At 37.5% G+C, this 14,246-nt stretch overlaps 1 protein-coding gene across 2 annotated transcripts in view; it reads right to left on the reverse strand.

Moving 5' to 3' along the window:
* Positions 1-7,108: 7,108 nt before the first annotated feature.
* The window catches only part of nek7 (NIMA-related kinase 7), an 89,388-nt gene continuing 82,250 nt past the window's right edge, over positions 7,109-14,246 (reverse strand). Inside the window, exons 10-11 of one of the 2 annotated variants that reach the window (XR_013627246.1) lie at positions 7,432-8,748; positions 7,110-7,381 (exon numbers count right to left, since the gene is read on the reverse strand). Coding sequence is in view for 1 of the 2 variants with exons in the window: in XM_058072363.2 (XP_057928346.1) it covers positions 8,638-8,748 (111 nt within the window). In the remaining variant the exon portion in view is untranslated. Of the gene's footprint in view, positions 8,749-14,246 lie in introns of both variants that reach the window. The other variant, XM_058072363.2, reaches the window with a different exon arrangement.

The raw sequence follows: 14,246 nt of genomic DNA on the forward strand, positions 1-14,246 counted from the left end.
GGGAGGATAACTATTAACAGTTATTTAACCTTTAACATGAACATTAATCAAACGTAAGAATTTTTTCTGGGTACATGATACCATACAGCATCCGTATCAAAAAGGCCAGTAAGGATAATTCATAATGCCGCCTACAGAGAACATACTAACTCCTTATTTCTAAAATCACAAATACTTCAACTTGCTGATATAGTTCATGTTCAAACAGCTAAAATAATACATAAGGCTAAAAATAACCAATTAGCTAAAAATGTCATCCAATACTTCTCTACAAGAGAGGAGAAATATGATCTCAGGGAAGAAGTACATTTGAAACACTTCTATGCTAGGACTACGTTATGCTAGCCATAGCATTTCAGTATGTGGAATCAAACTATGGAATGGATTGAGTAAGGAAATCAAACAATGCACAACGATGAGCCAATTCAAGAAACAATACAAGCAGTTGATGTTTGCTAAATACAAGGATGAAGAGTCTTGAACCAGTCATGATGTGCTATATATATCACTATATTGACACTTACTATGGTACCCATTATGGCATTGGATACTCATATCACCTTGTACTTCGGTACGAGGTACATTATTAAAAAAAAAAACAAAAAAAAACCTTAAACTGTATTATGAAAGCAGGAAGTGAACAAATGTAACAAGTTACTGATTGTTAAAGTACCAGATGGAGGGGTAGGATTTAATAAGCTTTGCTTCTTCCTACTCCTTTTGGACATGTGGAACTGTGAACTGATTATGTGATGCATTCAATTGTAATCTGATGCATGTTCAAATGAAATAAAACCATTACCATAACATCATCGAATGTATCAATGTAAGAAGAGCATGACTAAAAACTATTGATCACTTCTCAGAAACTGCTTTTGTGTGTGTATGCGCTACAAACTACAAACTTATACTGTACTTAAATAGCAGCAAAAATGTTTGGTTCAGTCCAACCACTATTGCTAACGTTTACTGTACTAGCCACTCAGGGGTGCTGGAGCCTATCCCAGCTGTCTTCGGGCGAGAGGCGGGGTGCACCCTGGACTGGTGGCCAGCCAATCACAGGGCACATATAGACAAACAACCATTCACACTCACATTCATACCTATGGACAATTTGGAGTCGCTAATTAACCTAGCATGTTTTTGGAATGTGGGAGGAAACCGGAGTACCCGGAGAAAACCCACGCATGCACGGGGAGAACATGCAAACTCCACACAGAGATGGCCGAGGGTGGAATTGAACCCTGGTGTCCTAGCTGTGAGGTCTGCGCGCTAACCACTAGACCGCCCTACTGAAAAATCAAATAATGAGAAATTTTTGTTTACAATTAATTTCAGCAAAAAGGCTAAAAATTATGAATTAGTAGCAAAACCTCAGCTTGAAATCTGAATATTTTGCCTTTTTGCTGTGTTTGCCTAATTTTTCTGGGATGGGGGGTTAATTTTATTTTTATTATTATTTTATTATTATTTAATTTTTTATTTCTATGTGCCACGGGCCAACTAAAAAAATGTATGGCCCCCCCCCCAGACAACCTCGCCTGAATGATGCAACAGCACCATTGTCCAAAGACCTGCTACAGAACATACAGTGAAGTGCAGTGAATAATTTTCACCACAAGATGGACTAAAGACTGCACGATATGAGAATGCTGGTCAACCTTTACAGACCAAATATGAATATTTCCATGCTTTGAATTATGAGCGTTACATTGAGGGAGGGGCTGAAAAAAAAGCCGGAGCGGTTAATAAGGTGTGTTATTAATTCCAGATATTTACTTGTGTTTGTTTTTACTGTGTTCAATGCACCAATGGGAGCAATTTTTTTTGCGGTGATGAAAGTGAACAGTCCCTTTGGAGTTCATTACAGTGAGAGACCGACTACCCCCCCACCCCAAAAAAATAAAAAATAAAATAAAATAAAAACATCCCAATGCTACACTCACCAACAGGGATTTGGACGACCAGTAGATTGGACTCCGGGTGCAGAAGAAGATGGGAAGGGCTTGCTCAAGGGAAGCAAGGCACCATAACCGTTCTGCTAACGACCTCAAACACAACAACACAAATTAGTATATTAGTACGAATGAAGAAGTTTCACAAAAAAAGTATTTTTGGTCTTCAAATGGAGCTCCCTGTGGCTTAAGTTGCACGGCCGACTACAGAACTATTGGGCCACATACAAGCAGGAAGGAGTCAAGGAAAAAGGAAAGGAAGCAGTAAAATAATTGCCTCTTTGCCTCGCCTCACATCTAAAGTCCTTGTAATACCGTTGTAGTCGCTGCATCCCACAGCTAGCTATGCTTCGACATTAACTTTAGAGTCACACTATCCTGGAGGCCTCCGCGCACGCACAAAATGATCAAACTTGTAAACTCCGAGACTTTAGTGTGTCTGCTCATTTGGGGATTGAACTCGAGAGTTTGAAATGAAGCGAGCAGATGTCTACATTGCCTTTTAAGCAAACATTACCTCTGGAGAGGAGTGGAAAAAGCATGTAAGACGCGCTTCAGCTTAAGGCTAATACGCAGGGAGCTGACAGGGATGTTCGCATCCGGCAACTTCTGCTCTTTTCTGGTTTTAATCACTTAAGAGGGTTTTTTTTTTTTACGCTCTAGAAATAAACATAAAAGACAATTTCCAAGTGTTTTCCAAGCATCTTTCATCTCATCAACTCAAACAACACTCAAAAGGTACCTAAGAAATGTACAATACAAGTAACAATAAAGTTTAAAAAACAAAAACAGGATTTGAAAGTTTTCCCATAATGCATTTCGTCTGAGATAAGCATTTCATTGGAGGACATGATGAATGGCGCTGTAATGCTGCTTCCGAACCGGGAGGCTGACGTCACTGCAGCACCTGGCAAAGACAGATGTCAGAAAAGTTCCAGGACTGTTTATGTTGATGGCATTTTTTCGATGTGAGTGGGGCATTGAACTCTGAATGTTCTTGCCACAGGGTCAACCGGCTTCTTTCAGTATGCAGGAAGAGGCAAGAGTTTCGGAAGGGCAACTTGTTGCAGCCAAACAGAAATTAAAACAGGATTTGAAAGTTTTCCCATAATGCATTTCGTCTGAGATAAGCATTTCATTGGAGAACAAGCGGCATAGAAAATGATGAATGGCGATGTAATGCTGCTTCCCAACCAGGAGGCTGACGTCACTGCAGCACCTGGCAAGCACCAAAATGTTCCATTCCTAACAGGTGTCAGAAAAGTTCCAGGACTGTTTATGTTGATGGCATTTTTTCGATGTGAGGGGGCATTGAACTCTGAATGTTCTTGCCACAGGGTCAGATGATCAACCGGCTTCTTTCAGTATGCAGGAAGAGGCAAGAGTTTCGGAAGGGCAACTTGTTGCTGCCAAACAGAAATTAAAACAGGATTTGAAAGTTTTCCCATAATGCATTTCATCTGAGATAAGCATTTCATTGGAGAACAAGCGGCATAGAAAATGATGAATGGCGCTGTAATGCTGCTTCCCAACTGGGAGGCTGACGTCACTGCAGCACCTGGCAAAGACAGATGTCAGAAAAGTTCCAGGACTGTTTATGTTGATGGCATTTTTTCGATGTGAGTGGGGCATTGAACTCTGAATGTTCTTGCCACAGGGTCAGATGATCAACCGGATTCTTTCAGTATGCAGGAAGAGGCAAGAGCTTCGGAAAAGCAACTTGTTGGCAACTCCTTGCAGGAGTGCATGAAGGTGTGGTAGAGAAGGCTCGGAAAGTGTGTTAGACTCCGGAAAGATTTACTTTGAAGGGGAAAACGAGTACAAATACTTACTGTATATTGGACTGGTCGACAGCCAATCACAGGGCACATATAGACAAACAACCATTCACACTCACATTCATACCTATGGACAAGTCCAGGGTGTACCCCGCCTCTCTTGTTCGAAGACAGCTGGGATAGGCTCCAGCACCCCTGCGACAATATTAACCTTGGACATTAACTGTAGGTGTCAAAAACGTACAAATAAAAAGTGCCTAGACTGCAAAAAAAAGAAGGTTTAGGATGTTTGTGTGTGTGTACCACATGTGTGGTGACAAATACTGCACAGGTTTTGCTGTACCATGAATGTACTGTAGTAGCAAAAAGAAAAAGAGGTGTACAGTCAACACATGAACACATTATACATTATGTATTTGAGTAATTGGTCGGGATATGAATGGAAATATAAATTCAGACATGAGCTCAAATAGAAGACATGTGAGAGTTTTATTGCATTTTCGCTACAATACACGGCACGGCCCAGACTCTTTAGTGTGAGATGAAACCAAAACAAGCACTAGCCAAACCATAAATAACGCCTCTAGTGCCTGTAATTTGACTTTTGGGAAAATTACCCTCGGCTCTGCGATGACACACTTTCGATGGCCTTTGGAAAATGCAACCGAGTCAAGGTAAAAAAAAAAATAAAAAAATAATGGGGCACAGTAGAGAGCCCTGTGATACTTTGCATGACGATAAGAAATTTTACCCTAATAAGAACCACCACAATCCCCCGGTACTGTGTATGTTTAACAAGCCCCTTGTGAGGACTTACAAACGACCTGGATTTAATTGTCTGTGCAGCAAACACAAAACAATACTCAATGCACACAACACGAGTTCAGGCAAAGCAATGCAAAAGTCAACAGCATATTTCATGTTCAAAATCAATGAGCTTCAGGACAAGGACAATGGGAAAAAAAAAAGTTACATACAGTATATGCATTTTCCTTTAGAGACAAAACATTGAAATGACAATTTATTTTGCATAATTCAAAGAACAATATGGGATACATCCCTTCTGGGGGTGATGGGTCACAATGACGTTTTGGTGTTGTAAACATGTTTAAAGCCAATAGTCTCACGTATGAGGCATTTTTTATCTCAATCTGTTAAAAAAAACACAAATAAAAATACGGTCATACTTTGGTTTTCAATGCCGTTAATATATATATATATATATATATATATTTAGAATTATTTCACAATTTTTTTCATGTAAAAAAAATAATCTCTATAAAATGCATTTTTTGTAAATTTTTTTTATGTCTGGAACATATTAATTGGATTTCCGTTATTTCTTATGTAGAAAAAAATAACTTAAACAAAGGTTCCGCTGTATGAGTATTGTGAATGAAGTCAATAAATACCAAATGATACTGAATGTTTATTATGATGGGGGGGGGGGGGGGGGGGGGGGGGTTGGGAGTAAACAGAAACAAGGACAAAAATGAAAAACTAAATATTATATCTACGGTCGGATGTATTTGATGGTAATGAAACAAGATAAAATGTAGCATGTTTGCAACTCATTCAATTACCGTATTTCCCGGACTATAAGTCATACTTTGTTTTTCAATGCCATTAATATATAGATTTAGAATTATTTCACAATTTTTTTCATGTAAAAAAAAATTATCTCTATAAAATGCATTTTTTGGTAATATTTTAATTTTTTTGTCTGGAACATATTAATTGGATTTCCGTTATTTCTTATGTAGAAAAAAATAACTTAAACAACGGTTCGGCTGTATATTTTGTTTGCTCTACATGGCATTGAAAATAACATGATTAGAAAAAAAATTATAAAAATACTGAATATTGTGAATGAAGTCAATAAATACCAAATGATACTGAATGTTGATTATGATGGGGGGAGGTTTGGGAGTAAACAGAAACAGGGACAAAAATGAAAAACTAAATATTATATCTGCTGTCGGATGTATTTGATGGTAATGAAACAAGATAAAATGTAGCATGTTCGCAACTCATTCGATTACCGTATTTTCCGGACTGTAAGTCGCACTTTTTTTTTTCATAGGTTGGCTGTTCCTGCGACTTATACTCCAGAGCGACTTATAAATAAAAATAACTGTTTATGTTACATAAACACTAGACACCTTTTCTGTTCATGTTTATTGTTTGTGTAGCTGAGTAACTTTTGTGTTCTTACATCTATTCAGCCTGTTCTCTATTATTTTATTGTTAGAACTTGCATTCCAAGATGATGTAATGTCTGTTTTGGTCAAGTGGTTTGGAAAAAAAAATTACCCGCAAAAAATGCGACTTATACTCCAATGCGACTTATGTATGTTTTTTGTACCTAATTATGCATTTTTGGCCTTGTGTGACTTATACTCCATAGAGACTTATGTATGTTTTTTTTTCTACCTAATTATGCATTTTTGGCCTTGTGCAACTTATACTCCAGAGAGACTTATGTATGTTTTTTTTTCGACCTAATTATGCATTTTTGGCCTTGTGCGAATTATACTCCAGAGAGACTTATGTATGTTTTTTTCAACCTAATTATGCATTTTTGGCCTTGTGCGACTTATATTCCAGAGAGACTTATGTATGGTTTTTTTTCGACCTAATTATGCATTTTTGGCCTTGTGCAACTTATACTCCAGAGAGACTTATGTATGTTTTTTTTCGACCTAATTATGCATTTTTGGCCTTGTGCGACTTATATTCCAGAGAGACTTATGTATGTTTTTTTTTCGACCTAATTATGCATTTTTGGCCTTGTGCGACTTATACTCCAGAGAGACTTATGTATGTTTTTTTTTCTACCTAATTATGCATTTTTGGCCTTGTGCGACTTATACTCCAGAGAGACTTATGTATGTTTTTTTCTACCTAATTATGCATTTTTGGCCTTGTGCGACTTATGTATGTTTTTTTCTACCTAATTATGCAGTTTTGGCCTTGTGCGACTTATACTCCAGAGAGACTTATGTATGTTTTTTTCTACCTAATTATGCATTTTTGGCCTTGTGCGACTTATACTCCAGAGAGACTTATGTATGTTTTTTTCGACCTAATTATGCATTTTTGGCCTTGTGCGACTTATACTCCAGAGAGACTTATGTATGTTTTTTTCGACCTAATTATGCATTTTTGGCCTTGTGCGACTTATACTCCAGAGAGACTTATGTATGGTTTTTTCTACCCAATTATGCATTTTTGGCCTTGTGTGACTTATGTATGTTTTTTTTCTACCTAATTATGCATTATTTAGCCTTGTGCGACTTATGTCTGTTTTTTTCTACCTAATTATGCAGTTTTGGCCTTGTGCGACTTATACTCCAGAGAGACTTATGTATGTTTTTTTTCGACCTAATTATGCATTTTTGGCCTTGTGCGACTTACACTCTAGAGAGACTTATGTATGTTTTTTTCTACCTAATTATGCATTTTTGGCCTTGTGCGACTTATAGTCCAGAGAGACTTATGTATGTTTTTTTCTACCTAATTATGCATTTTTGGCCTTGTGCGACTTATACTCCAGAGAGACTTATGTAAGTTTTTTTCTACCTAATTATGCATTTTTGGTCTTGTGCGACTTACACTCCAGAGAGACTTATGTATGTTTTTTTCTACCTAATTATGCATTTTTGGCCTTGTGCGACTTATGTATGTTTTTTTTCTACCTAATTATGCATTTTTGGTCTTGTGCGACTTATACTCCGAGCGACTTATAGTCCAGAAAATACGGTAGGTTAAAAGACAATCCATGTAAAAGCAAATAAAGCGTCACCATGACCTTATATAACCTCCGCCTTCCGTGTGGTAGCACCACAAAGTAAGCAGATGATAGTCAGTGCTGTGACACACTCTTGTAAACCTATTTTATATATTTAATTGCCGCTAAAACAGACAGTAAATAAAACTTTGGTATGTTAAATGTGAACAGAAATCAGAAAGATAGAACCTGTTCTCATGAGAATTTTGTAGGACCTCGGTATTGTATTCATGATATACCCTAACCACATAGTGTAACTCTTTTGATATTCTGGTAAAACATCTTCTTTTCAGTACATAATTGCTGCCATGTTTCTGTATAACACTTAATATCATCTACAAACGGAAAGAATCGTCTGTCTCTAAGACATTTGATCCCCTCACAAGGAACACACGGCAAACGTACACAGCAATGTTAACACTATTTTAGCAATAAACACCAACTTCCTGGTGGCTCATATGTTTTTGTTTGTTTTTTTTTACCCCCCATTTGCTAAGAAATAATATGTCCAAACTGAACCTTTTATGTCATCGTTTCTACTACTCCTTCAAGCTGACTTTTCAAAGACAATGCACGCTAACATCCGATGAAGACATTTGCCCGTGCACTGCTCCTATTTCCTGCACGTTACGACTCCATCCTCTGTGAACGACTTACATTCATTGATTGATTACATGATTACCCTGCCAAGACTTAGCACCAGGGTAAAAAAGTGCAACATAACACTTCCGTCGTCTCACTTCTATCAGTTGTGCCGTTATCGCAAATTAAACCTTTTACACAATTATTTACTTTCATTTTTAACCTGCGTACATGTAAACAGTGTCGGGGCTCTAAATGAAAGAGAAAAAGTATTAGAACGCCAATATAAACAGTGATTTCTAATTAAGAGAGTTTAGTGGGCAATGTTTCCCCCCCCTTGAGCCAAAAAGGATTTAGGCTGCTACTCACGTTTTAGAAAAAAAAAACCCCAACATGTTACAAATGCTGTCCCGCTTATCACAACAACGAGCTCTGGACTAAGTAATTGCATAGAAGCAGATAGATGTAGTACACGTCCAGCATGGAAATTGAGTTGTGTTTGTACAAGCTATGGTTTGTGTATTTTCCGGGCTTAGCTGCCCTGCGTCAGGTTCTGCATGTGTTTGGCGATGTCGTACACGTAGGTGATGTCCGGCCTCTTCTCCGGGTCGGGGTTGATGCACATATCTACCAAGTTCCTCAGCTGATGAAAAGGATGAGAGGGGGTTGGTGTAGGAAGGGGATAAAAAAGGGGGAACAAAATAATGCCATTAATGATGTTGCAGTGACTGTGCTGTTTCGAAATGAAATGAAATGAAATGTCCCGCTCCGGTGAAAAGAATAAAAAAACGGCCCAAGAGAGGAAAACTCTTCTTTTAATGAGTTCTCGCCTTGTGCGACTTATACTCCAGACAGACTTATGTATGTTTTTTTGTTCTACCTGATTATGCATTTTTGGCCTTGTGCGACTTATACTCCAGAGAGACTTATGTATGTTTTTTTGTTCTACCTGATTATGCATTTTTGGCCTTGTGCGACTTATACTCCAGAGAGACTTATGTATGTTTTTTTGTTCTACCTGATTATGCATTTTTGGCCTTGTGCGACTTATACTCCAGAGAGACTTATGTATGTTTTTTTTCAACCTAATTATGCATTTTTGGCCTTGTGCGACTTATACTCCAGAGAGACTTATGTATGTTTTTTTTGACCTAATTATGCATTTTTGGCCTTGTGCGACTTATACTCCAGACAGACTTATGTATGTTTTTTTGTTCTACCTGATTATGCATTTTTGGCCTTGTGCGACTTATACTCCAGAGAGACTTATGTATGTTTTTTTTCTACCTAATTATGCATTTTTGGCCTTGTGCGACTTATACTCCAGAGAGACTTATGTATGTTTTTTTGTTCTACCTGATTATGCATTTTTGGCCTTGTGCGACTTATACTCCAGAGGGACTTATGTATGTTTTTTTCGACCTAATTATGCATTTTTGGCCTTGTGCGACTTATGTATGTTTTTTTCGACCTAATTATGCATTTTTGGCCTTGTGCGACTTATACTCCAGAGAGACTTATGTATGTTTTTTTCGACCTAATTATGCATTTTTGGCCTTGTGCGACTTATACTCCAGACAGACTTATGTATGTTTTTTTGTTCTACCTGATTATGCATTTTTGGCCTTGTGCGACTTATACTCCAGAGAGACTTATGTATGTTTTTTTTCAACCTAATTATGCATTTTTGGCCTTGTGCAACTTATACTCCAAAGAGACTTATGTATGTTTTTTTTCTACCTAATTATACATTTTTGGCCTTGTGTGACTTATACTCCAGAGGGACTTATGTATGTTTTTTTCAACCTAATTATGCATTTTTGGCCTTGTGCGACTTATGTATGTTTTTTTCGACCTAATTATGCATTTTTGGCCTTGTGCAACTTATACTCCAGAGAGACTTATGTATGTTTTTTTTCGACCTGATTATGCATTTTTGGCCTTGTGCGACTTATACTCCAGAGAGATTTATGTATGTTTTTTTCTACCTATTTATGCATTTTTGGCCTTGTGCGACTTATACTCCAGAGAGACTTATGTATGTTTTTTTGTTCTACCTGATTATGCATTTTTGGCCTTGTGCGACTTATACTCCAGAGAGACTTATGTATGTTTTTTTTCTACCTATTTATGCATTTTTGGCCTTGTGTGACTTATGTATGTTTTTTTTCGACCTGATTATGCATTTTTGGCCTTGTGCGACTTATACTCCAGAGAGACTTATGTATGTGTTTTTCTACCTAATTATGCATTTTTGGCCTTGTGTGACTTATACTTCAGAGATACTTATGTATGTTTTTTCGACCTATTTATGCATTTTTGGCCTTGTGCGACTTATACTCCAGAGAGACTTATGTATGTTTTTTTGTTCTACCTGATTATGCATTTTTGGCCTTGTGCGACTTATACTCCAGAGAGACTTATGTATGTTTTTTTTCAACCTAATTATGCATTTTTGGCCTTGTGCGACTTATACTCCAGAGAGACTTATGTATGTTTTTTTTGACCTAATTATGCATTTTTGGCCTTGTGCGACTTATACTCCAGACAGACTTATGTATGTTTTTTTGTTCTACCTGATTATGCATTTTTGGCCTTGTGCGACTTATACTCCAGAGAGACTTATGTATGTTTTTTTTCTACCTAATTATGCATTTTTGGCCTTGTGCGACTTATACTCCAGAGAGACTTATGTATGTTTTTTTGTTCTACCTGATTATGCATTTTTGGCCTTGTGCGACTTATACTCCAGAGGGACTTATGTATGTTTTTTTCGACCTAATTATGCATTTTTGGCCTTGTGCGACTTATGTATGTTTTTTTCGACCTAATTATGCATTTTTGGCCTTGTGCGACTTATACTCCAGAGAGACTTATGTATGTTTTTTTCGACCTAATTATGCATTTTTGGCCTTGTGCGACTTATACTCCAGACAGACTTATGTATGTTTTTTTGTTCTACCTGATTATGCATTTTTGGCCTTGTGCGACTTATACTCCAGAGAGACTTATGTATGTTTTTTTTCTACCTAATTATGCATTTTTGGCCTTGTGCGACTTATACTCCAGAGAGACTTATGTATGTTTTTTTTCAACCTAATTATGCATTTTTGGCCTTGTGCAACTTATACTCCAAAGAGACTTATGTATGTTTTTTTTCTACCTAATTATACATTTTTGGCCTTGTGTGACTTATACTCCAGAGGGACTTATGTATGTTTTTTTCAACCTAATTATGCATTTTTGGCCTTGTGCGACTTATGTATGTTTTTTTCGACCTAATTATGCATTTTTGGCCTTGTGCAACTTATACTCCAGAGAGACTTATGTATGTTTTTTTTCGACCTGATTATGCATTTTTGGCCTTGTGCGACTTATACTCCAGAGAGATTTATGTATGTTTTTTTCTACCTATTTATGCATTTTTGGCCTTGTGCGACTTATACTCCAGAGAGACTTATGTATGTTTTTTTGTTCTACCTGATTATGCATTTTTGGCCTTGTGCGACTTATACTCCAGAGAGACTTATGTATGTTTTTTTTCTACCTATTTATGCATTTTTGGCCTTGTGTGACTTATGTATGTTTTTTTTCGACCTGATTATGCATTTTTGGCCTTGTGCGACTTATACTCCAGAGAGACTTATGTATGTGTTTTTCTACCTAATTATGCATTTTTGGCCTTGTGTGACTTATACTTCAGAGATACTTATGTATGTTTTTTCGACCTATTTATGCATTTTTGGCCTTGTGCGACTTATACTCCAGAGAGACTTATGTATGTTTTTTTGTTCTACCTGATTATGCATTTTTGGCCTTGTGCGACTTATACTCCAGAGAGACTTATGTATGTTTTTTTTCAACCTAATTATGCATTTTTGGCCTTGTGCGACTTATACTCCAGAGAGACTTATGTATGTTTTTTTTGACCTAATTATGCATTTTTGGCCTTGTGCGACTTATACTCCAGACAGACTTATGTATGTTTTTTTGTTCTACCTGATTATGCATTTTTGGCCTTGTGCGACTTATACTCCAGAGAGACTTATGTATGTTTTTTTTCTACCTAATTATGCATTTTTGGCCTTGTGCGACTTATACTCCAGAGAGACTTATGTATGTTTTTTTGTTCTACCTGATTATGCATTTTTGGCCTTGTGCGACTTATACTCCAGAGGGACTTATGTATGTTTTTTTCGACCTAATTATGCATTTTTGGCCTTGTGCGACTTATGTATGTTTTTTTCGACCTAATTATGCATTTTTGGCCTTGTGCGACTTATACTCCAGAGAGACTTATGTATGTTTTTTTCGACCTAATTATGCATTTTTGGCCTTGTGCGACTTATACTCCAGACAGACTTATGTATGTTTTTTTGTTCTACCTGATTATGCATTTTTGGCCTTGTGCGACTTATACTCCAGAGAGACTTATGTATGTTTTTTTTCTACCTAATTATGCATTTTTGGCCTTGTGCGACTTATACTCCAGAGAGACTTATGTATGTTTTTTTTCAACCTAATTATGCATTTTTGGCCTTGTGCAACTTATACTCCAAAGAGACTTATGTATGTTTTTTTTCTACCTAATTATACATTTTTGGCCTTGTGTGACTTATACTCCAGAGGGACTTATGTATGTTTTTTTCAACCTAATTATGCATTTTTGGCCTTGTGCGACTTATGTATGTTTTTTTCGACCTAATTATGCATTTTTGGCCTTGTGCAACTTATACTCCAGAGAGACTTATGTATGTTTTTTTTCGACCTGATTATGCATTTTTGGCCTTGTGCGACTTATACTCCAGAGAGATTTATGTATGTTTTTTTCTACCTATTTATGCATTTTTGGCCTTGTGCGACTTATACTCCAGAGAGACTTATGTATGTTTTTTTGTTCTACCTGATTATGCATTTTTGGCCTTGTGCGACTTATACTCCAGAGAGACTTATGTATGTTTTTTTTCTACCTATTTATGCATTTTTGGCCTTGTGTGACTTATGTATGTTTTTTTTCGACCTGATTATGCATTTTTGGCCTTGTGCGACTTATACTCCAGAGAGACTTATGTATGTGTTTTTCTACCTAATTATGCATTTTTGGCCTTGTGTGACTTATACTTCAGAGATACTTATGTATGTTTTTTCGACCTATTTATGCATTTTTGGCCTTGTGCGACTTATACTCCAGAGAGACTTATGTATGTTTTTTTTCTACCTATTTATGCATTTTTGGCCTTGTGTGACTTATGTATGTTTTTTTTCTACCTAATTATGCATTTTTGGCCTTGTGCGACTTATACTTCAGAGATACTTATGTATGTTTTTTTTCTACCTAATCATGCATTTTTGGCCTTGTGCGACTTATACTCCCGCTCCGGTGAAAAGAATAAAAAAACGGTCCAAGAGAGGAAAACTCTTCTTTTAATGAGCTCTCTCCTTTAAAGCGGTAAAAAAAAAAAAAGCAACAAGTAACTGGACTGAGCGCACTAATCGCTTGTTGGGCAGCAGAATTTCACCCAAGTCCACATTTATCCACACACACACACACACACACACACACACACACACACACACACACACACATACAGCCACTTCATGCCAGCACTCACACACTAAGCCAAGCAAAGCGGCTGATTGGAGCAGATAGACAGGCTCACATGCGGAACAGCCACCACCATCATTAAAAAAAAAAAAAAAAAAAAGAAGAATAAAGGATGCAGAGGGGGAAAAAAACCACATCTATGTGAGGTCGCTATGGTAACTGTCTGCCAACTTCCTGGGCTGCTGTTGCACGGCAGTGGCTCCGGACGACTTCTCGTGTGCGTATGTGGGTGCAGAGTGTGAGAATTAGTATCGCCGAATTGGAGATTTGGGTGGGGTTTAGAAAAAAAAAAAAAAATGCAGATATGTAAAATATTCATGCGCTTCTTTTGCATGGCGAGTGGGGTGGGGGAGAGTGGTGGAAAGTGTCAGGTGGCGGGCGGGTGGAGGGGGAAAGCGGGTGCGGAGGGGGGAGGTGGAAAGCATAGACGGAGAGATGGTTAAATGACACAACAAAGATGAGCAGCTGACAGTTTGCTGCCGATCCTTCAGGAGCATTGTTTACATCCAGACAGGCGCTGTAGGCAACCCCCCCCC

Source organism: Doryrhamphus excisus, linkage group LG4 (assembly GCF_037039965.1).
Source record: "Doryrhamphus excisus strain RoL-2023G ecotype Guam linkage group LG4, RoL_Dexc_Guam_v1.1, whole genome shotgun sequence".
NCBI classification, from domain to species: Eukaryota; Metazoa; Chordata; class Actinopteri; order Syngnathiformes; family Syngnathidae; genus Doryrhamphus; species Doryrhamphus excisus.